The 24,352-nt window shown below is 40.7% G+C and overlaps 1 protein-coding gene across 2 annotated transcripts in view; it reads left to right on the top strand.

Moving 5' to 3' along the window:
- The window catches only part of NRG2 (neuregulin 2), a 286,620-nt gene that overhangs the window by 232,283 nt on the left and 29,985 nt on the right, over positions 1-24,352 (top strand). The window contains exon 6 of one of the 2 annotated variants that reach the window (XM_054036434.1): positions 2,908-2,984. In XM_054036434.1, coding sequence (XP_053892409.1) covers positions 2,908-2,984 — 77 coding nt within the window. Of the gene's footprint in view, positions 1-2,907; positions 2,985-3,251; positions 3,311-24,352 lie in introns of both variants that reach the window. The other variant, XM_054036433.1, reaches the window with a different exon arrangement.

The raw sequence follows: 24,352 nt of genomic DNA, 5'->3' as shown, positions 1-24,352 counted from the left end.
GACTCTCAGCTGCCCCAGAGCGCCACACAGCGCATTCAGGAGTGAGTAGGACAAGGTTGGGTGAAAACTGTCTTTGGATGCCCTGTTAGAGGGGAGTCCTCCAGCTCAGAGGTGTCTGCATTCCCCTTCTGGGTAATTGCTGCAGTACAGATGGGGAACCATGCAGCCCTAGTCTGCACAGCCCTCCCTCACACAGATGGGGAATGAGGTCTGGACCCCTCCTCATGCATTAGCACATATATGTTTGTGTTTCCAACAAGGGAGGGAAAAGTTACAATCAAAAAGAAAAAACAACATCCTCTCCATTTCTAAAGCGTTCAGGTGAACATTCCACTTTCTAACCCCTCCCTCCTTTTCAAAACAGGTAAATGTAGGACCAAAGCAATTTGACAGTATTATTTTAAACAAGTAAACACAAGAAGTTGAAACGCAGCCCTTTTCTTTTCTTGTACTGAATTGCCACTGAATTATTTGTATATCCATAGTGTATTCATTAAGAATACACTTGGCAAGAAAAAACAATTCTATTTGCCCTTGAGCAACATTACAGAGTTAATCTGTCAACATGTGTTTGAACTAAAAAGCTTTGATCATGCTAAATGTTGCATATGGTTAAAAAATAAACAATTCCTTCCCTCTCTCCTGTAATTTATCTGTAGACTGGTAGAAAGTACTAGTGTGAATTTGGCGGAGGGAAGATGTCTGTTTTCTATGGAGTATGGAGCTGTCAGTAATTCAGTCAGCATTATATAAAAACTAGCATGCCCCTCTGCAGCTAGTAGATCACATTCATCCCTGGTGTAACTTCAGTGAAGTCAGCAAAGTTATGCTGCGGATGAATTTGGTGTCTAATTCCCTTTTCCTGTGTGAGCCAAAAATGCTGATGCTACTATGATTATGACAGTAGGTCTACCCATGAATCACAGAAAAATTACACATAAGAACTAAAGTGCTGACCGTAATCTAATCATCCTTGAGGTCAGGTTGAATGGAGACATTTAAAAATATATCAAGACAACTGAAACTTTGATGGGGCATATATAATGGAGTGGCAGAGAAACAGGAAACAGCCCCAATCTCAAGCTTCCAACTTTCCTCCCTTAAATGAAACATATCTCTCGGTCTCTGATTTGTTGGCTGATAGGGATCTAGCCATCACTGTACGCCAACAATTCTTTTCAATCTAATGAGTACTAGGATCTTCCCAGGATGAGAGTCCGGGGCAAACTATTCTGGTGGAGGGTTGACAATGGGAGGCTCTAAAATAGTGATACTCAGACCTCAGTGGGTCAGGAGCCAAATTAGCGATCAGCATTACCCAAAAGAGCCACAGTCGTGTGACTTCATTGGTTCATTTACTATTATATCTGTATCTATATCTATATCTATATCTATATCTATATCTATATTATTGTCACCGCAAAATGACTGACCAAGTATAATTATTTTATCAACTACAATTGGTTAGTAACATAGTAAAAGCATCCTGATTGGTTAATAATTAAATCACACAGTGTTTTAATATCACGTGCCGCAAAGAACCATGGGAGACACATTAAAAGAGCCACTTGCAGCTCCCAAGCCTCAGTCTGAGTATTGCAGCTCTAGAATGTGTAATATACAAAGACTGCTGCCAGCCGGAGCCCAGCTGACTGAATAGGAGGCAACCCTGGCCATTGTGATGTCACCAAAGGGTAGGCGGCCTGTGCCAGGAGAGGGAGTTGGGTGATGAGAGAGCTCATTTGGGGTCAGAGAGAGAGAGGTGTGTGGGTTAGACAGACAGAGTGGAGGGTCAGGGACAGGTACGGACAGTGTTGGGGAACTACCTGGTTAGGGTAGGAGAAAGGGTGGAGAAGGAGAACGAGGAAGAAAGGAGCCTTCATTGGTTTTGGAGAATCATTTGAATTGTTCAGGGTTAAACCTCCAAACTCCAACTTTTTGAGGTTCATTCCTATGGGTCAAGTTAAAAGAACCTTCCAACAAAGCAACTTTTCCGTCCTTTTGGACTGGCCTTGCCAACAACATGCTACATGCATCGGTGCTAAATGTCATGGTTCCAGTGCCTCCCATGTGTAACTCTGCCCCGCAACACTGAACCCCAATAACTAGACACACTCAGGGATCTTGTCCAGGCATTTCACTGGTTTGCAGCTGCCTGAGCCACAAAGCAAAATCTCTACTCTGTTACACACTGTAATTACTGGAGTGGAGTTCCTCTGGATTTGCACTTGTGTAACTGATGGCTGAATATGGCCCTGTGCTTGCAGATCATCCTGGTGCAGTAATAGTGACTGTGGGAGTCATGAGACCCCTGCAACTGAACAGACTCTCAGGGGCTTCTTCCAGTGAAGCTTTATTGTCTATCCCTTAACATGGAAAACCATTTAGAATGCTCTCTCCATAACCCCAACACAACTGTTTCCCCTGGCAGAGTGCTGGAGCTTCCTGCAGTGCCTCTGGAGAGTAACAGCATTAGATGGAGTAGGACACTTGCCGTGCACCACTTCCAAATAGCTCTATCACCCTGTGGTACTTGCTGCCAGTCTATGTATATAGTGACATTAACGCTAGTCTCCGAGAAGGTTGCTCAATAGCACAGAGCCTGCCTACCCCTCTTGCCAGGTGGCGGGCTGGTAGAGGTGATTAGCAGTCAGCAGGTGAGTAGGAAGGTGGCTGGCCTAGAATGAAAAGATGGGTTTGCTGACACCTGGCTGCTGGAGATTAGAAAAGAACAGAATATTAACATAAAGGAAGCCTGATTAAACAAAGCAGAGATTGAATGCAGGAACTGTACATAAAGCTTTTAACTTTATTTTTCCATTCATCACTATGCACTTTTATTTCTAACCATAGCCTCGAGGATGCTGCCAGATTTGTTCTGTGATTTGTCCCCTTTTCCTCCTCCAGATGTCCAAATGGATTCTTCGGACAGAGATGTTTGGAAAAACTGCCTTTGCGATTGTACATGCCAGATCCTAAGCAAAGTATGTTTGAAGACAAAAAATGCACCACACTACTTAAATCTCCTGGGCACAGCACAGCACTGGACTTAGAGTGGTCTAGCCAGGGGTGTGTTTTGATATAATGTTTGGGTTAGGGTTTAGGGAAACAGGTAAGGGATCAGGCTGAAAGCAAATCATAGGAATCGTGGAAGGGATCTGAGGTGGCATCAGGAGGGGCCACATTTCAGTCCACTTTGATATCATTTTGCTATCTTGTTTCTCTCTTTCTGGTTTTCTTTCTTTCGTTAGGTGTCCGATCGAATTCACCGGGGACCGGTGTGAGCACTTCGCAATGGTCAGCTTCTCCAGTATGTCTCTTTCTACTTCTCTTTCTCCCTGATTATCGTAGCACTGTGTGACATCTTTAAAGCAGGTTCTTCCATTCCTTTGGGCCCCGTTCTCCTCTTTTTATGCCCGCCTAGCTCTGGCTGACATTAATGGGAGCTAAGTGAGTGCTGCTAAGAGGAAAATGAAAGCCCTCACTGTCTCACAATCATTTTGAATGGTTCTTGCTTTCACTTGTAATCAAACTTAATGTAGGATTTTACAGTTTGCTCTTTTCATGCAAAATCCAAATAAGCAAAGATTTTCAAGTGTGCTGTGGGGAACAGGTTGAGTAATAAGAAACTTCTATTAACATTATTATCACATGAGGAACTGCTTTGCACAATACACAGGAAACCTTTCCTGAACTTTGAAAGTGGGATCTGTGAGTTTCTCTGTACCAATTTGGGAATCATAGGTAGGGTTGGGCTGAAGACCACCAATTACTTCAGAAGAACGGCCATACTGGGTCAGACCAGTGGTCCATCTAGCCCAGTATCCTGTCTTCTGACAGTGGCCAATGCCAGGTGCTTCACAGGGAATGAACAGAACAGGTCAATTTATCAAGTGACACATTCCCTGTCATCCAGTCTGAGCTCCTGGCAGTCTTGGCCATCGATGGACCTACCGTCCAGGAACTTATCTAATTATTTTTTGAACCCAGTTATACTTTTGGCCTTCACAATATTTCCTTGCATTTTCTCAGAGACTAGACTGTTTACTTTTCCAGCAGCTAAGCCAAGCTTCACTCATTGTGAAATTGAGATTACCCATTGTGAGCTTTGGGTCAAACCCTGAAGTCTTCTCTAAGGGCTGGATTATGGCTGTTCCTTTCAGAAGTTCTGGGTAGTGCACTTCCTGAAGGGGTGTAGCCGTAGATATCCCTCCCTGAGACAGAGTTCCTCCCACATCTCCCCATGGGATATGGCAGCCTTACACTGCCTCCGACGCAGGGAAGTGCCTGACTTAGATGACTGAGTTCTTCATTTTTACTAGGTCCCTGTTTGTAGTGGGAGTGTAAAACTCAGGGGGAAATTCTGATCTCAGTGTAAATCAGGAGTAACACCATTGAAGCCATTAGACTTGCTCTGGATTTACACCAGTGTAACTACGAATCCAGCCCCAGGTAAGGACAACTGGTGTTGGCCTTTTCAAATGGCCAATTATGCAACCTTTACACTGAGTAGTACATTTGCGAGTAGCCCCCTTGACTTCAATGGGACTGCTCGTGTGAGTAAGTACTATGCAGAGTGAATAAAAGTTGCAGAATCAGGCCGTTAATTAGCAGCATACACTCAGTTAAACAAAACGTGCAAGCATTTGTTGTGTCCAGTGACAAAGTGTGTGCTCTCTATGCGATCCTGGCTACCTGGCTTACAGATGTGTCCCAAGTTCTGGCAGCTCAGCCAGTCTTTCAGAATTTGTGCATTTATGAGGTTTGTGAACATGGGTTGGGAGCTTCTAAAATGTTTGCCCAGATATTTCTCCTTAGCTTTTGTCATTGTTTCGCCGCTTTGGAAAATGTACACCAGGTACAATATAAAGATTTAGGGCATTGCACAGGATGTATTTTTAAAACTTGCTCAGTTCATCCAGTTATTATTTGCCCCTAATTTTCATCAAAGGGAAGCCTTATAGCTAAAGAACACCAGATCCTTCTAAGTGAAACTCTCCAGAGAGGTCACCATTGAGATGTCATTATCTGCCAACAGTCATCACATACCCGGTGGTATCTACGATCTGTCCTTGCAAATTCTTAGATCACTGATAATAGTTGATAACAGATAATAAATGTAGTAACAGCTGGGAAATGGTAACTTTATAATAGTTTCTACTGCATGCACAAACAAGATGCAATGGGCTTTGTAAATGAGGATTTGGCTAGAGATGAGTGAAAATTGGATTTTTGTCCCATGGAAAATTTTGCTATTTTAACATTTTGTTTTTTTCCCAAATTGGGATGCAAAGTTTAAATATCAAATTTTTGCTCAGAACAAAACATTCCACAAAAATTAAATTTGGAAATGGCATAATATTTTCTTTCAGCATTTTTGATCAAAATGACACATTTTGATATTTCTGAATCAGAACATTTTGTGAACTGACTCAAAATGTTTCATTTTGTGCCAGTTCAACATTAAACAGCATTTCCTGATAGTAACACATTGATGTGTGGGAGTTATAGTTCAGGTAGGACTCCTCTCTTCCCTCCTATGGGCTCCCTGGCCATGCCACATTTACTATGATGCACCCACAGCCATGTGACTCCCATGATAGTCAGGGAGAGGTGTCATAATTTTTGCAAAGAAGTTTTGCCACTTTCTTGCAATAAAAATAGCTTTTTTAAAAAAAAAACAATGAGTTCTTATCAGTGAGAAGTTCCTTTTGTTTCGTCAGAACATTCATGGGAAGAACAAACTATGCTTTGATTTTTTTGCAAGACTGTAAAAATTTGATTTTTTCATTGGTGGTGAGAATTTTTAATTATATTCATGGTTTAAAATGACACTGACAACTTTAAAATCACATATTACAATCAAACCCATTTCTTGACCAACATCAGTTAATCACTCACTGATTATTAAATGTCCAGGTTACCTTTCACTAATTATTTGTTTACTTTTTACATTTGTCTCAGCTTCAATAATAATAATCGGAGAAATGAGATTCACCTTTATTTATAGCTGGTTTCATTTCCAGGTTTGCAGTGCTGTAATGTTTGGATTGCAAACATGGCAGAGGAATGTGTATTTGGTTTCACATTTTTCCAAATGGAAGATTTAAAGGAAAAAAATAACATTTCTCTTGGGGTTTTTTATTTGTTTGGTTTTTTTACAAAATCTAAATATAAGGCCCAATAAAAGTTAGCACTGCCCCTTTAATTATCTTTCCACTTCATGCTATGCATGTGATGACAGATCAAAAACTGAAACAGATTCAGACGGATCCAGGAAAAATTTCCAGGGAAAATAAAAAAAACTTGTCTTTTGATTCATATTCCGAGCACATTGTCAATGAGTAACAAATCATTAAATAAAATAACGAATCATTATGACCGCTCTAGCCTTATTAAACGCTTATTATTTTTTTTTTAGATGCTCTTAGCCTGACTGGAGCCTCTGTGCGCTACTGTAATATAAATATTAAATAATCATTGATGCTGATGGCAAGGCGTAACCCAAAGGCTGAGGCTGATTCTTTGCAAACTGATATAAATTCAGGACACTAGCCTGACATGATTAGACCCTTTTGCTGCATAGAGGCCAGATACTGAGGAGGATGTACCCAGAGTTCCATCAGGCCAGGTGTAGAGAGCTTCCCGAGAGTGACGGCATCCTGGCTGGGCTAAACCCTGGAGTCCATATTCTGAATTTACTCAGACCTTACTCGGATAAAACTCCCATTGACCTCAGTGGATGCAGGATCATACCATCTATTTGCCGGATAGCACTGGAGGTTTGTTCTTCTCTGCTAGTCAGAAGAATCTGTTCCCAGACTCTATGCTATGGAGAAGCTGAAATAATTGGATGATTTCTCCCCCATAGAAAGATTTTCCACTTTGCTCTTATAATCATGTGATTCAGTGGCTATTGCAAGTCCCTGGTGCTAATTTTTGTCCTTCTGCAGTACCTCCAGAAGCTGTGGTCATGAGAAATTCTAATGATATTTGCTGTTATGTGACAATACAGTTAAAATATTGAAATTCAGTTTTTCTCTGGATCATGCTTATACTATTTCAGTTTTTCATCTGCTGGTGGGGGGATTTTTTCCAGGTCAGTACAGAGAAACTCACTGAAATTAGCACTATTGGAAGAAATCTGGAGATTCTTAACTCTGTTTTGATTTAACCCTTATGCTGGTGAATGGCAACTGATGTCAGCTGGTGTTTGCCTGAGTAAAATTTGAGTAAGGATTTCTGGATTTGTCCACAGAAGGTTACACTGAATGCTGCATTTAGTTATTTTTTGTTGTAATGCAAAAATAATCAGAAATGTGTGGAAATCCTGGAACAAAACCAAAAAGCATGAAGAATAGTTACTTATTTAACAGAACCGGGGTTCTTGGAGATGTTTTGTCCATGTGGCTCCCATGTGTGGTGTTGTGCATGTGCCCCATGAGTAGCAAATGTGGGAGCCACAAGGACAAATACTCAAATTAGAACTTGTTTTACTTTATTTATTGTAGCACCTTTCATGCAGGGTGCCACAAAACATCTTTAGAGACATTTGCAAAAACGAAGGGTTAAAATGGCAGGGGAAGGAATGACAGATTTACTGAGATTAAAAGAAATCTGACATATATCAAAGGATAAATAAATAAATAAGGTCCTGATCCTGCATAGGATGCACACATTAGGATCCCTGTGACCATGAAGAGCTCTACTGATTTCCCTGGGCTCTGCACAGGTTCTGACATCCAACCTTGTGAAACATATTGTAAGATCAGGGCCTGAGCGCCGAAAGTTGATCATGTTTAAACAAGTGGAATAGAGGTGTTTGCTGTATAGATACCAACAAGACTGTGACCTACATTAGAAAGACATTTAAATCAGTTTTAATTTAGATTGAAGGAAAATAAACAATGACTTTAAAATGCATACCGAATATAATTAAATATATAAAAGAGAGATGTACCTTTGATATTTTAGAGTCCTATTAAATGAAAAGAAATAGTCTAGGCTTATCTCCACTGTTTATGAATCATCAAATCATCTTGTGAAAGTATTTTTCATTTCACACTCTTCATATTTATGTATAATTATGTCTCTGCACAATTATAATTACAGATGTATATAATATATATACAGCAATATGGATATTATCATCATCATATAGATTGCAAGCCAAGAATGTTGAAACATTTATCAATAATCATATCCTCTGCCAGCTTCTAAAAGTCATATCACATAGTGTGATGTAATCAGAGGACTATGAAGGTGACAGCGTAAATATGACCTAAAGTGTAAAACCTCAGTAAAACAGAATGACTTTGGCAGCATTTTAACCAATAAAAATGTAATGTGAAAATGAAGAAAAGTTAGCTTTCCTGATTGGCTGAGTTGACTTTAATGTCACAGTCTTACCACCCATTATGCCTGCTCTCTCCCCATCCCACTGTTCATAACAATAGCTAAATCAAGCTGTAAGTTTGAAAGAATTACACTATTTGTGTTCCATGTTTGTAATTTTTCGGTGTTTCTTTATTAAGCCCCTGCTGTATCTTGAGGTGTCAAGAGTCTTCGTCTCATGCATATCAGCATCCTTTTATATCTTTGCATAGTCTTATAGCGCAGTTACCTCCCCCTCTCCCTTTAGCCCCTTGACTATATGTGGTACAATGACTGGACTGGAAGTTTACAGTACAGAACTATCATTCTGTAGCCTGAAAAAGTGATGAATATTGCAGCATGATGACTCAATGTTACCTATAAAGTCTCTTTTGCAATGCAAGGCACAATAGTTTCCCATAGAAAATTTAAAACTCCAGTGTGTGGCCCAAATTCTGCCCTCAGATATAATTATCCACCTCCCACTGACACCAGTAAGAGTTGTCATCTGTATTTGGCCCCAAACATGGGCCTTGTCCAAAGGCCTTTGAAGTCACTGGAGGTTTTTCCACTGAATTCAATGGGCTTTGGATGAAGCCCCATATGCTTGCATAGAACTATGTTAAAACAGTTTTAAATCCTTGTTTTAAGTATACTACAGTTTCAGTTATACTGTGCTTGGGTGCCCAGCTCTAGCTCAGATCACAGGACTCAGTAATAGCACCAGCTTTCTTGGATTCTTGAGCTTATAGAAGTAGAAATTTTGTCTGTTTCTTTTGTTCACATTCACTTCAAAATGTTTCTTTCGCATAAAACATTATTGGGTACCACATGGCTGCACTACACATACGTCAAAATATTTTTATTTACTTAGATTTCCACCATCTTTTGCTTCTGTTTTCCTGCAGTATGACTCTGTAGCCTCAAATGCAGCAAAAGAGCTAGACTGAGACTCAACAACATCATTTGCTAACAAAACGTTGCAGTTGCATCGCACTGACTGCACAATCCCTACTCCATAAAACCATTCCATTGGTTGTTACCATATAACCCTGTTCCATAAGGAGCCACGGCTTTGGATGTAATGTTGATCTTTCCTGGCTGAGGAAGCCTCTTAAAGCCATAGCTGCAGCAGCTATTGTCTCTTCAGTAGAGTCTTCTCTCTCTTTTCCTGACTGAGCTGTCACAGCACACTTAGCCAGATCTCATGGTTTTCAGTTTTATTAGCATCACTAACTGGGGCACAGTGTCCAACCCCAGGGTCCAGTTCCATTAGTTGCACAGATTGTTATAAACTTTCCCAAGACATCCGGCCAGCACAGAGGGACCTAGCTGTGTGATGATGTGAAGTGATATAGGGACAAAGCACAATCAGGTGGTCAGTGATCTCAGCTTGTAGGTGGACCTTTAACAACCTGTCTCCACTGGGAGCCCGTACTTCATAAGGCTTTTATTAGCCTTTTCACTGACATTATAGCACATACTCCCATACACTGCTGGAAGTTCACACTGCACTTACTTCTCTATAACCTTGGGAGTCAGGTGTCTGGGACAACCTGAGACAGAATATGGCATCTTAATAGGAGTTCACATGCTAAAGTCATGGGAGTCATAGATGTCGAGATAATTCTCAGGTGCAAGTGACAGAATCATTTCCAGGTTTAGTCCAACACTTAATTTACTGAAATACGCCATTGCCTGATATTCTGTGATATCTTGAACAGTGGGGCATCATCTTCTTGTTGGCATTAAGGTGACTACGTGTTCCTAAGCCTAGGCAGGTCTCAGGGGCAAAACCTATTAAGTCAAAACATGCTGCCACTGTGTTTTCCCAAAATTTAAGACAAAATTGCTTCCCAAAAGGAAGACTGAGTTAATCTAACCAATCCCATCCTCTCCTAACCACTCAGGTTATATTTCTCTTCCTCTTGAGCACTTCACCCTTCGGGGAATCTCCAGCAAAACCAAATTGATGTTGGTGATATTCTTGCAGCTGTGGGTATGTTGCTGCTAAATAAATATTAGCAATAAAATGGTCAGCGATTCTCCAGTACTGAACACATCACAAGTTCAGGGTATCTGCACCTGTATTTCCCTCTTCATAGTCCACTCCAGTCAGGTGTCCAGCCATCACCTGTTTCTGGGCAGGGACCTTTGTCCCATTCTCTTCTGACTGGGGCTTTTAAGGCTGCACAGCTCCCTGCCTTACACTGTGATATCCCCAGCAAGCCAGTCTGCCAGTGCCTGTGCATTGCTTTCTCTCTGAGGGCTACAACCAGCATATTGCCAGCAGTTACAAATTACCACCCAGCTCTTTCTAAGCAAGCACATTTATTTTTAAGGTTAAAGCATTATGGAGAATACATAATAAATATAATAAACAGATTTAAACACACACCCCTTACCAGAAGCCACCTGCCAGTCTTATGGGGCCCTCATAGGCCATTCTTTCCAACCCTTCCACAAGAGTTGAGGCCCCTCTTGGACAGAAGAACCTGTCTGTTTTTTGGATCAGAAAGAAACCCTGTGTCAATTCAAACTCAGCCTTTTAAACTCAGTGACTCACCTGAATCTCCCCCCACTGTTTTTAATTCCCGGAGGAGCTGAGGTAACCCTCCCCCATTGAGTAGAACGCAATCATACATCAACCATTCTGACATTTAATAAATGGTCCCCAAAGATACTGCATGGGGTTTCAATATCTGTCTCAGAACATTTACTGGATTTTCTTTGGAAAGTCTGAGTTTTCCTGGGTTGGATTCTCATCTCCCAGGGAAACCCTAGGAGTTGTGATTTCTGCATTTGTGGTCAGGTCTTAGGCTCCTCTCATTCACCCTGGTGTAATGAGGGAGTTATTATATTGAAGTCAAGGAGTAATGATAGTAAAACCAGTGTATGGTAGAGGAAAATCGGGTCTTGTCGTTCCCTAGTGAAGGAGCTAAACCCCTAGTGGTCCTTCCCAAAAGACTGCACTGTTTAATACTGAATCTAGAGTTAAAGGAAGCAGCAAAGCTCTTCAAAATACTTGGCAAGTTTCCCTCCATTTATGCTTCAACAATAAACTGTCTCAGCCACATGAGGGACTATTTTGTTTCCAGCTTCAGCAATACCTCTTCTTGGATGTGATGTTGTTACCATGATGACTCCGGTTGACGTGGGGAATTTTATCAGTGGATCTCATGAGAGCACCCATGCTGGGACTTGGGGACAGTCTTTACCTTCCTTTCTCTGCACACGTATACGCTTGTGTCACAGGGCTGGTGCCAAAACCACTGCTCTTGCAAAGATGACTTTCTGAAGAATCTTAGGGCTAGTTTACACTAGAAGTGCTACAGTTGCACTGATGCACCTGCACCTCTGTAGTGTGTCTGGTGAAGACGCTCTGTGTCAATGGGAGAGAGCTCTCCTGTCTGCATAATAAAACCTTCTCTGTGAGAGACGGTAGCTGTGTCAGTGGGAGAAGCTCTTCCGCCAACATAGCGCTGTCCACACAGTGCTTAGGTCAGTGTAACTTAGTCACTCGGGGGGTGTCTTATTCACACCCCTGAGCAACATAAGTTATACCAACATAAGTGGTGGCGTGTTCAACCAAGCCCTTAGTCAGTAACAATATTGGTTACCATTTCTTGAGATCAGATCTGTCCTCCTCTGTTTTATACAACAATATCCTAAGGGACTGGGAGAGCCCTCTTTTTCAACCATCTCCTGAAAAGATTGCCAGAGCTCTGGTCAACAGGTCTCCAAGGGTTTTGTAAAACACAGAGATAATTCCCTCACACTCTGGTGAACTGGAGGCATTGAAAAAATTAGTGCTATAAACAACATCCCTTCCTGCGAAGACAGTTCAGGGATCAGCATGTTAACTCAAATATCTATATTTAAATTTTATCCAGCTGAGATTTATGGAACAGTTTAGAATTTTGTGACACAGTGTAGAATTCTGCTGGGTCCATTTATGTTTTTTTCTTCTGAGTCCTGAAAGTTCACCTCAAGTTTGCTATTCACTCTTTTCCTGTTCATCTTGCTGTTGATTTTTCTAAGTGTGTATGCTGCTTTATTTGCTGCTTGATGACGATATTAAAGTTGATGTCTATGACCTAGAATGGAGCTAACTTACACTAATTTCTGATTTAACCTAGTATAATCCCCATTTTTCTTCCAGATTTTGTACTTAGCTTCTTTTAAAAATGTAATTTTGATAAGTCAGTTGGTGGCTTCCCACCAGTCTGCAGAGAAATCATACATCAACATCTTCTAATCCTTAGAGAGAGAATAAACTTTGCCCTGAATTTTGTAGTCCCATAGGAGCTCATTATTCAAGCCCTATTTCTAAGTGGAGAGATATGTATTTATTGCACAGTGCTCAGTATAGTGACATGAAAATGTGGAATGGAAAAGATTTACTTGAGCAGTCAATGTTGTGGAGTTAGTGTATATCCCAGCAATTTTGCTTTTGGTGGAACCTTTTATGAAAATGTATCCTGGATTTCTAAAGGTATGTAAGCTATATGCGTCTGTTAGATTCTGCTTAATGTGAATATTTGAAGCATGGCCATCATATGTGAAGGTATGTAACTGAACGTTCCTGTACAAGTTTCCCTTTCTGTAGTTGAAATCGCCTCTGCAGATGTGGATTCTAGAAAGTATTATTGAGACCTGGTGGAACCGTGTGTTGAAGACAGTTTTGCCCTATCTGTTATAGCAGCAAAATCATTTTTATCTTAAGGTGAGACGGGGCCAGGGATGACCCAGCATTTGCTGCTATGGACAACAGCTGGTCATTTTCCTATTGTAGATATTATGAATTCAAAGAATTCTTTGCTTTCTGGTTGTAGATGCGGGGATAGACATTTATTAATCTAAGAAGGTCCCTTCGGAATCCACATCTTCTATCAACCCTTTACCTGGACACTCACTGGTTATGTTCTGTATAATAATCTCAACAGCATGCTCCCTGCACCATCATAAGGTTCCTTTCCATAGACAAGACAGGGTGGCCTTCTCACTGATCACTCTTTCCTGGGAAAATTGCCTTCCTAGAGGATCTTCTGAGTCAGAAGCAATTTCCGCCTGCAGCCCCGGTGTCAGACACCACATCCCCATTACGTGTCTCGATGAATTTCTCAGCTTTGTGCAGTTGCTCCAGAACATAGGGATATCTACCATGGTTTACCTGGAAACAAACTGGATACAGCATTGCATATTTCCACACTAGCTCTGCTAACTGGCATCTAATCTTCCCCAAAGCTCTCCTCCTTTTCAGCTGATTAGAACTATCTTCCAGAAATAGGGCCATCCAGATTTATCAGTGGAGATTGATCTTGTTTGTAGGATGATCAGTTGTAATAATAAATACCGTAGATTTAATAGCAGCTTCCAGTTAATGGCAACATATTTCCAGGACCCAGTCCTTTGAGTAAGCACAGCTGAGTGCTTCAGCTGTGTGCCATGGCTTCCAAACATGTGAACTTAGCTTTCACTGATAAAGTTTGGGTCCTGGGGGGCCTACGTAAGCAAGTTAGCTGGCAGCAGAGCAAGGGAAGGACTTTACCTCTTCAGATGGCTGGCTCAGTCGGTGGACAGCCCAGCACAAGGTGGTTCAGCATCAGGAGCCTGGTGAGAAACAAGACACTGACCTTCCGACAGCTACTGAATGGCAGGCAGTCAGCCTACTCAGCATTCTAGAACAGTACCAGCCACATGGCATCCTCAGTGCACTTGGGACTTGTCTCTTCTACCGGGGTTTTCCCGATCCACCTCATCATGCTGAATAAAGGGTGTACAGGAGGGAAAAAAGCTATGGGTTGCATCACATTATGGTATTGTGCAAACATGGATGGGATGGAGAAACAGCCTCTGATGGTGATTGGAAAGCACAAGTGCCCTCGTTGTTTCCCTAAAGAGCACTGAAATCTACCTGCGATCTACAGAAACTCAGCCAATGCATGGATGTCTAGTGTGCTGTTTGAGGAGTGGCTGGAACAGGAAGCTGCAGCTACAAGACTGATACATGTGCCGCTTAATTGACAATTGCTTGGCTCATTCAGCTAATGTAGAGCTGTTGCAAGTCGTGTTACAATTATTGCCTCTGAACACAACTTCAGTCATGCAGCCAATGAACATGTGTCATTAAAAATGTCAAAGGTCACTGCTGTGCTTGTCTTAATGCACAGGTTATTGCCTCTCTGGATACTGACCCACACCTGCGAGCAGTGGACGTTGCCAAAAAACCCAGATCTGATTAACTTCATCTTGCTATGGAGTCAGAGGCCTCTGTTCTCCCCAGACTGTTCTAAACCACTTCAAAAGGGAAGGTTTTCACCAACCAAAAATTGTGGACACTGATGTGCTGGCCAGTGCTTCTGTTCCTGAAAACCCAACCGCAGAGGAATTTGAGGCCGTTGTTGAGTCTGACGGTCATCTGGAAATAGAAGGGGAGCTTTCTTATGCTAAACTCCTGGAGACAGCAGTGGCTGGAAAGCCCCACCAGGCTGATGAGGCACCAGAGAATAGTGCCTTTGATGATGAACCCAAAGAGCATTCCCCCACAGAGCAGCTACGTGCCGGGGACATTTTTGGCAGGATATGCCAGAGTCATGGCTTTGAGAACGGTTCTGAGGCTGCATGTAAACCTGAGAAAGATTTGCAGGTGGAGGTGGCAACATGTAGAATGCAGAGAACATTGGACAAATTTTGTTCTTAAAAACATTTTTACTTATATAATTTTTTGTATTTGTTATAAAATCTTTTGCTGCTTTAATTTGTGTGACACATAAGGAGCACTCAGTACAGTACTGTTCAGCATACAGAGACATTGTACTGTAAGTGTTTGATAAGTTTTCTCTGGGTTTTTTTAAAAGCTTTTGCTTCATACAGTACTGTAGAGTGGAGTTCCACTTTACACTATTTCTTATGACACACAGCAAACTCCTAAATTTGCTCTAAGCATTATGGTACATCATGTGTCCATTACTGTGTGCCATGTTTGGTTTTCTTCATACTGAAAGTTAATAAATAGTTTCACAACTAGTGTACTGTACAATTCATCATTGTTCCATGCTCATTTTTCTATGTATTTCCCCAGAAAAAAAGTTGCTTATTGGCAACTTCCAGATAATAGCAGCTTTTAACTTGGAACCGAGAGGTTGCTATTAAGCAGAATCCACTGTCTCTCTTAGGGCCCAGTCTATCCCCTTTTGAAATCAAGGGGATTCCTACCCAAAGTGAGGGGTCTTCATGTTAAAGATATGCTTGATCCTCTCGGAGCAGATATGATGTGGACTCACACTCTGTGCTGGTTTTATGCATTTGAGGCGAAATTCACTCCCATGCACTACATAAGTCCTCAATATAGGGCTTTAATGGGTTTTCAGTGGTACATACACCTGAATTTCACCCTTTCTATGCACACCACTTAATTTATTGAACAATTTATTTCCTATGTGATAACCAAGATATAGGGAGAAGAATAAAGGGCAGAACATTTACTTCTGTTTGATACAGTCCTGGATCACAGAAAGTATGTTCTCATAAAAAGAACAAACTTGTATACCCTTGTTATTGTCCTTCCTCTTTTTCCTCCTCTGTCTCTTATTCATCTGAATTCAACAACAACATTGTAACACTTTAAATTCCACAATCATCACGCATCTACCCTTTGGTGATATGATAACTGCTGACCACTTAATTGTAGGGTAATTACTGTGGCATGTTGTGGCCGGGTAATTTCAGGGAGTTAGTGGTTTATCATAATAACAGGATTATTTCTTAGTTCTGAACTACAGTGCAGGTTACACATTGGGACCTACTAAGGTTAATTACATAGTAATCACAGGAGCCTGCTAATACGCTTTGCAGTACCAGCAAAAACCTGCTATGTTTTTTTTTATTAATAAGGTACTGAGCAAGCTAAGTTGCTATGCAATTAATGAAAAGTTATGGGCTAATTGAAGTATTACCCATCATTCCATTCTCTTCAGCGCATCATCTCCTTTCCTTGTGTTTCTATGGGGAGAGCATGGATTGTTCTCCAGACTTTTTGGAACAAAGTTGAACCTATGTGGAATGAGCATTGACTTTATTATCAAGAATTTTATGTGCCTGCCCTCAGATTTTTTCCATCTGGTTTTCTTTCTCAGACCTGTTGGGCTGCAGAGGCCAGTTCCACTCAGGCAACCCAAAGCTGCCTTGAAGAGGATAATATATGAGAGCACTGACCACCTGACCTTTGCTTTTTAGGTGCTTTGGGGGCCCGGGGAGCTACAGCAAAGATACCATCCCAGAAATCTACAATTCCATGATGGCCATCTTGTCTTGAATTGTTATTCACATGGAGATGCCTGCCTGACATTTTTAAAGCAAAATGCGGCCAGAAAATCAACAGGGATTGTATAACCATAGGTCTGCCATTCTTATACCCACCCCAGCTGCAGAGAAAATACACAGCGAAGCTCAACTGTGATGTCACAATAGACAAAGAAAACGCTTCCAGTAGTAGTTTTCCAGCCAATGCTATTTTAGCATATTATTGTTTTAGTTAAGGGAATAATCTCTCAATTTAAAAACATATATTCTGAACAAATGCCTTTCCTTACCCGAGGTGTTGCTAATGACACTACAAAACAGTGATAGCACTTACCATCAAATTAATTCTTTGTTATTTGTATGCTTTATGTCTTCTGGGTGAGATTCATCCCTGGGTAGGGGGCCAGCACAAGGCATATGTATTACTTAATTCCCACTCAAGCCCTATTCTAAGGAGTGAAGTGGTGACCCAATGATGAATATTGCTGTACTATAGCATTCAGGCTTGTCTACATTGGCAATTTACAGATTATGATGCAGATCAGGGCCATGTATCATCTTCCAGGTGTTTGATTCAATAAGGTTTCCTCTTTTTTGGAACACGTTCACTTGCATCCCATATTTCATGGCTGTTTCCTCCAATTTTTCTGCTCTGCTCTGGAGCATCGTAGAAGGTAGAAACATAAATTTTAAATGCTAGCATTCCTTCTTCATGTCTGTTTACTGCCCTTTCCCATTGCAGCTACAATGTGGGGGAATTGCCCGGCCCATCCACACTTGATTCAGATTATCACTTACCAGCGCCATCATCTCCCGTGTATTTCAGCACTGCTCAGGCTAGTGTATTTACCGTCTGACACAGCTGCAGTGATATAAGCTTGTGTAGAGTTTGCTTCCTGTTTCCAGTGACTCCGTGGGAACAGAAGCAGGCCCTTATTGTTGTTTATTGTGATACTAGGGTAGTAAGAGAAGACACACTGTCTGATTATAAAATCACTGGCCTGGGATTGAAGAGAACTTGCCTCTGTTTTTGGGTGTGACATTGACTTGCTGTGTGATCTTTGGCAAGTCACTTAGACCAAAATTTGCAAACTTGGATGCCTAAAGGCATGCACCTAAATCTATAGCTGGGCACCTAAATACAAGTGGTTTGACTTTTAAAGAGCTGTGGGTGCTTAGTATCTCTGAAAATGCAGTATTTTGGTTCCAAATATGAACTGAGGTACCTAAGTTTAAGAACTCAAGTGTGAAAATTTTGGTCTTCACCTTTTCTAGCTTCAATTTTTCCTTCTATAAAATAAGGGGTTGTGAGGCTTAATTCCTTAAAGTAACTCCTTTAAACTGTGTGTCTGCAAGCTGAGGTGGGAACGAATGCCCTGAAAAATGGCTGCAAGTGGACTATAATGCCCAAAGCCCCAGGCTGAGTTGGGCTGCCTGTTAGACACCTCTGTTGTGACCAAAAGTAGAGAACACGGTGCAAAATGCAAAACCTTTACTTCCCTAACATGCCACAGGGGGAGCTGTTTGCACATACACCCCCCGAATTGTCCCCAGCTGTGCATATACAGTTTGTCTTGTCTTCCATGGGAGGCTGATCCACTGGGTACCTTGTTCTCTCCTCACAGCCCTCTTACAGTCCACCCAGCTCTGGAGAAGATTAGGAAAATTACTGAAGAGAAGTCATTATTTTGCAACAGAACAGTGCATCTTGAAATCACTTTCTCAGCACAAGGGAATATTGCTTTTCTGCTCAATCTGCATGGAATTACATGAATTACAGGCATGAATTGAGTCTCAATGGTGGGATTTTTCAAAAGTTTAGGGGAGCTAGGTACCCAACTGCCATTGAATTTCAGTGACAGTTGGTTTCTAAGGGCCAGATTGTCAAAGGCACTTAGGTGCCTAAAGATGTTGGAATGTACAAAAAAGTGTCCCAGTGAGGTAGATGTCTAAATCCTAGCGCTTAAGCCTTTTGGGAAAAACACCTATCTGCATCTTTAGGCACCTAATTATCTTTAAGATCCCAGCCCTCATGTGCCCATATGTTTTATTAAGCCCTGTATTGGTGCTACTGCTTCAGTGACCTTCTGTGAGGAGGTTTAGTTCGTAGAGTGATGTGATCTTGGCCAATAGCAGAGCTGGAGCAGTAAGAGCAGCTGCCAACTTGGATCCATTAAATTGAAAAAACTTCCCTCAGTTTTTACACTGTCTGTCCCCCTGCATATATATCAACTTTTTACTTTCATTCTGAACGTTGTTGGGCAGCTCAGGGTTGAAATTATTTTTATTTTCACATCAACTTTTCCCTGTAGTTGTGTTTCCTGCAATGTGATAGACACAAAAAAGTCTGAGAGCCAGGAAATGTGCCCCCAAATCCTTCACTGAATATGAAATTAGTTCAAATGTCTCAGATACAAGGTTTTTGCCATAAATGTGCAGTACCTTCAGTCGCCCTCTCTGAGTTTGCTAACAAATGCCAAGCTGGTGAATGCATATTGATGCAGAACACTGTTGACCATGTGCCAGTAGAAAGGAAATGGTATAAAGATACTTTAGATCAGCTGATTCTGTCTCAGCTAACTGGACTGCATTTGATTACCCAAGGATGTAATAGCTGTGCATTTGTATAGTACATATTGCAAAAACATAGCTATGTGAATGCCTAGTTAATGTTAAATATTTAAATTGAAAAAAGACAGGAAATGTTTGTTTGGTAGCAATATTAACTCAAGCACGTATAGTAGGCCCCAGTGAAAACAATTATGGCTCACAGTATTAATTCCCCAGTGTAAATTCTAGGTATGGAGAATGCCAAAAACACTGCAGAAGTATGAAATATCAGATACAGTAGATGTTGGTTTTTTAATGATGACTACTGTGTTGGGTGTAATAAATTATGTATTAAAGCAAAAATTTTCAGGAAGGTTCAGCCAGCACAATTAGGACCAGATTTTCAAAAGAGCCCCAAACCCAACATCTGGCTATAATTGTCACAATGGGATCTTCTGAGTGCTGAATATTTTTGAAAATATGGCTCCGACTGCGGATGCTCAGCCAATGAAAATCTGGCAGTGCGTCCTTTTGAATAACCTGGGCCTATGTACCCTAAGAATTTATCAGAATGATTGTATGTGTAATATAGGCAAATTATTGGTATTATGAGAACTATGCATTTCCTATGTTTAAATATACAATGCCTAAATACTTAATGCTACCTTAACAGATATATATATAAAAAAAATTATCCAAGGGCTAAAATGCAAAGTGCCTAAGTGACTGAGCCACAGATATTTAAAGATATTTAGGTATCTAAGAATGCCAATAGGTGCCTAATAGGATTTATTGACATGTTTAAGTAGGTTAGGCGCCTAAATTTCATTGTCATCAAAAAGATTTGAGTGCCTAACATGCTTAGGAACTCTTGAAATCCCACTAGGTGCATAGGTGCGTCTTTAGATGTCTAAATACCTTTGAAAATCTGGCTCTTAGTTGCACGGACTTTCCAATGTACCCGGGGATGCTTGACCCCTGGTTTTGCCTCAGACCCTGCCCCTGCTTCTGTACCCAATGACTGGAAGATAGCTAATGTAACGCAATATTTAAAAAGGGCTCTAGAGGTGATCCTGGCAATTACAGACTGGTAAGTCTAATGTCAGTACCGGGCAAATTAGTTGAAACAATAGTAAAGAATAAAATTGTCAAACACATAGAAGAACACAACTTGTTGGGCAAAAGTTAACATGGTTTCTGTAAAGGGAAATCATGTCTTACTAATCTATTAGAGTTCTTTGATGGGGTCAATCAACATGTGGACAAGGGGGATCCAGTGGACATAGTGTACTTAGATTTCCAGAAAGCCTTTGACAAGGTCCCCCACCAAAGGCTCTTAAGTAAATTAGGTTGTCTTGGGATAAGAGGGAAGATCCTTTCATGGATTGAGAACTGGTTAAAAGACAGGGAACAAAGGGTAGGAATAAATGGTAAATTTTCAGAATGGAGAGGAGTAACTAGTGGTGTTCTCCAAGGGTCAGTCTAGGACCAATCCTATTCAACTTATTCGTAAATGATCTGGAGAAAGGGGTAAAGAGTGAGGTGGCAAAGTTTGCAGATGATACTAAACTGCTCAAGATAGTTAAGACCAAAGCAGACTGTGAAGAACTTCAAAAAGATCTCACAAAACTAAGTGATTGAGCAACAAAATGGCAAATGAAATTTAATGTGGATAAATGTAAAGTAATGCACATTGGAAAAAATAACCCCAACTATACATACAATATGATAGGGACTAATTTAGCTACAACTAATCAGGAAAGAGATCTTGGAGTCATCGTGGATAGTTCTCTGAAGACGTCCACGCATTGTGCAGTGGCAGTCAAAAAAGCACATGGGATGTTAGGAATCATTAAAAAAGGGCTAGAGAATAAGACAGAGAATATCTTATTGCCCTTATATAAATCCATGGTATGCCCACATCTTGAATACTGCGTACAGATGTGGTCTCCTCATCTCAAAAAAGATATACTGGCATTAGAAAAAGTTCAAAAAAGGGCAACTAAAATGATTAAGGGTTTGGAACGGGTCCCATATGAGGAGAGATTAAAGAGGCTAGGACTTTTCAGCTTGGAAAAGAGGAGACTAAGGAGGAATATAATGGAGGTATCTAAAATCATGAGTGGTGTGGAGAAAGTGAATAAGGAAAAGTTATTTACTTGTTCTCATAGTATTAGAACTAGGGGCCACCAAATGAAATTAATGGGCAGCAGGTTTAAAACAAATAAAAGGAAGTTCTTCTTCACACAGCACACAGTCAACTGTGGAACTCCTTGCCTGGGGAGGTTGTGAAGGCTAGGACTATAACAGGGTTTAAAAGAGAACTAGATAAATTCATGGAGGTTAAGTCCATTAATGGCTATTAGCTAGGATGGGTAAGGAATGGTGTCCCTAGTCTCTGTTTGTCAGAGGGTAGAGATGGATGGCAGGAGAGAGATCACTTGATCATTACCTGTTAGGTTCACTCCCTCTGGGGCACCTGGCATTGGCCACTGTCAGTAGACAGGATACTGGGTGGATGGACCTTTGGTCTGACCCAGTATGGCCGTTCTTATGTTCTCCTCTGCCTTTTCCCGCCTCTGCCCCCACCCAGCCTCTTCCTGCCCCCGCTCCACCTCTTCCTGCCCCGTTCCACCTCCTCTCTTGAGCGCGTGCCGCACCCTCACTCCTCCCCCAAATGGCACACCATAAAATATAAATATGTATATATAACGTGGGTGGGAGGGTGGGTGTGTACACCACATATGTGGAGGCATTACCAATGGGATACATAGAAGAACCACATGATAAATTGCAAAGCCGTAAGGTAAATATTTTTCGTTAACGTTGGTGCACTTCGATTGGTCTCTGCCTGCTAATTCTCTTTCAGGTACATATTGTAACATTCTGAACCCCTGATCAACTTCAAACATACACCTCTTTTATTTAAAAGAATTTGACCTGCCCTTGAAATGTTTCCTCCTTTGCTCCCCAAATATGTTATTTCTTTGCAGATGTACACCTGTCTGAGGCCCAGGACAGGGGAAATTCCACATTTAAGAAAGTAGGGAATGATTCCCAGGCAGTTTAATTTAATTATAGGCAACACAGGTAACGATGCCTGTAGTTAAAATTGCTTATAACTTGCTATTCTAACACACTGTTTTCAGTTGTTTATAACTTTACCACACTGAAACGTTAAACCATTTATATACATATAAAGAGCTGGCTGAAAAATAAAAATAGTTCACAAAACTTTCAAGAACTTCCAAGATGGTTTCATTCCTTTGCTTTTTGAAACAGGTTGATTTTCATTTTGTGAAATTTTCTACTGAAATTTCTTAAGGCAACATGAATCAATTTACAATTAGAAATTTTTTTATTTTTAAACATTCTACTGTGGGACTAAACTGACCAATCAAAACTGACAATGAAGAAGAAAACCCCTTGCATGAAATAAAAAACTCAAGATCAAACCTAGAGAACAGTAAATGAAAGTGGATACAAAAAACCTGATAAGTGAAAATTTTTGAGATAAAAAATGTTTGCTAAAATTTCTGCAAACTGGGGAAATATTGTGAAAATATTTTTAATTACATCCATATGAAGCTGCTCAGACGTTTGGAATGTTAGAATAAGTCATGTCGGGAGATGAATTACTGGGTAAATCAACTGAGCTAGACAACAATGCATTTATCAGATGGCTCCATAACTTAGCACATTATCTTCATATATATATATTTAAAAAAATCAATTGACATGATAGAAAACTGAAATAAAATAAATCTGGAACCAGGGTTTACATGATAAACAAAAGGTTCGGAAGAATACCTTAGTTAGGTCCGTTTCTCTCCTGCCCTTCCATCTTGTGTTGTCATTTATACCTGTGCAAAGTGGTTGTGAAATGCTACCAGATGGCAGCATTTTGCACTCCCTTTGGCCAGGTATAAATGGTGAGTCAAAATGCAAAGCAGGGAAAAATGAGGCTCTGCGGTAAGGAAATGGCAAAAGACTCAAAAATGGAGCATAAAAGAGGAACCTGCTTTAGATGAGACTATTACTGTAGTCCATGAGGGTTAGTGCTAATCCCCCAAAGTTCAGTAAAATCGCAGAGAAACACTTGTCTTTCTCTACCACAAAACTGGTTACTGTGGAAATTGGAGCATAATAACATTCACGTCCACAAATTAGGAATGATCATGTTTTGTGTATGGTGGCCTCTGCTTTATATGCAACGATGTATGTACAGAGTCTGAATGTTCATGCAGGCAAGACTGCTGTTGATGCATATAGGTGTTTTCCTGTATAAGGCTGAACCATCAACACCCGTTGGGTGTGATACTATACAGAAACTCTCAGCTATTTTGAATATTTTCAGTTTAACTGCATTGTTGGGCTATTAAGTAAATTGTATTTCTCTCAGCAATATCTCTCCAACATAAATTGCTTTCTTATTTTTAACTAATTTGAAGTTTCAATGGTATATGATCAGATTTTTGTTTAATTCAGCACTACTCCTGTTCTTTCTAATGAAAGCAAGGTCAAAGGTGGAAGAGTATAAACGTCAAAGAAACTTTGAGAACAATTCTGATTTTTAGATTCTCAGGGATTGTTGTCTTGCACAAGCAGCTACATATTTGCATAATTAATTATGTACAGCACATACACAATGAACTACACCCCTGTAAGAGCTACTATAGCCAATAGACGTGCACTGTCAACATGGATGTAAGTGGATTTTAAAAGCCGTGTTGCAGGATGCACCTGCGTATCGGAGATCAGACTTCAGACTATGTGCACAGAAGTCTCCTCATTAATTAAGGATAATAGATTGCATCGTTTTGCTTGGAACTGTTTGAAGGCCTGCACATCCGGAAAGGCTTGTGAAATTGACGAGTGCCTACTCCGGGCGTGCAAGTTCAGGAGACAGTTTTACAAGATCCTTGCAGCAGCTATGTATGCTGGCCTTTCTGGTGTCAGGATATGTCTCCCAACTGTGTACGTTTATTCCAACTAAAAGCTGAATTCCATCTCAGGTACTAATAGACACGTCTCATCTCTAGAGAATTCATGATTAACTACCATTGCTATCTCTTTGAACATTTCTTTACATGGAGCAATACCTCTTATGGGAATTAAAAACATA

This window comes from Malaclemys terrapin, chromosome 8 (genome assembly GCF_027887155.1).
Source record: "Malaclemys terrapin pileata isolate rMalTer1 chromosome 8, rMalTer1.hap1, whole genome shotgun sequence".
In the NCBI taxonomy this organism is placed as follows: domain Eukaryota; kingdom Metazoa; phylum Chordata; order Testudines; family Emydidae; genus Malaclemys; species Malaclemys terrapin.
The sequence above is the reverse complement of the archived record's forward strand: the minus strand, read 5'-3'. Positions and strand labels throughout refer to the sequence as shown.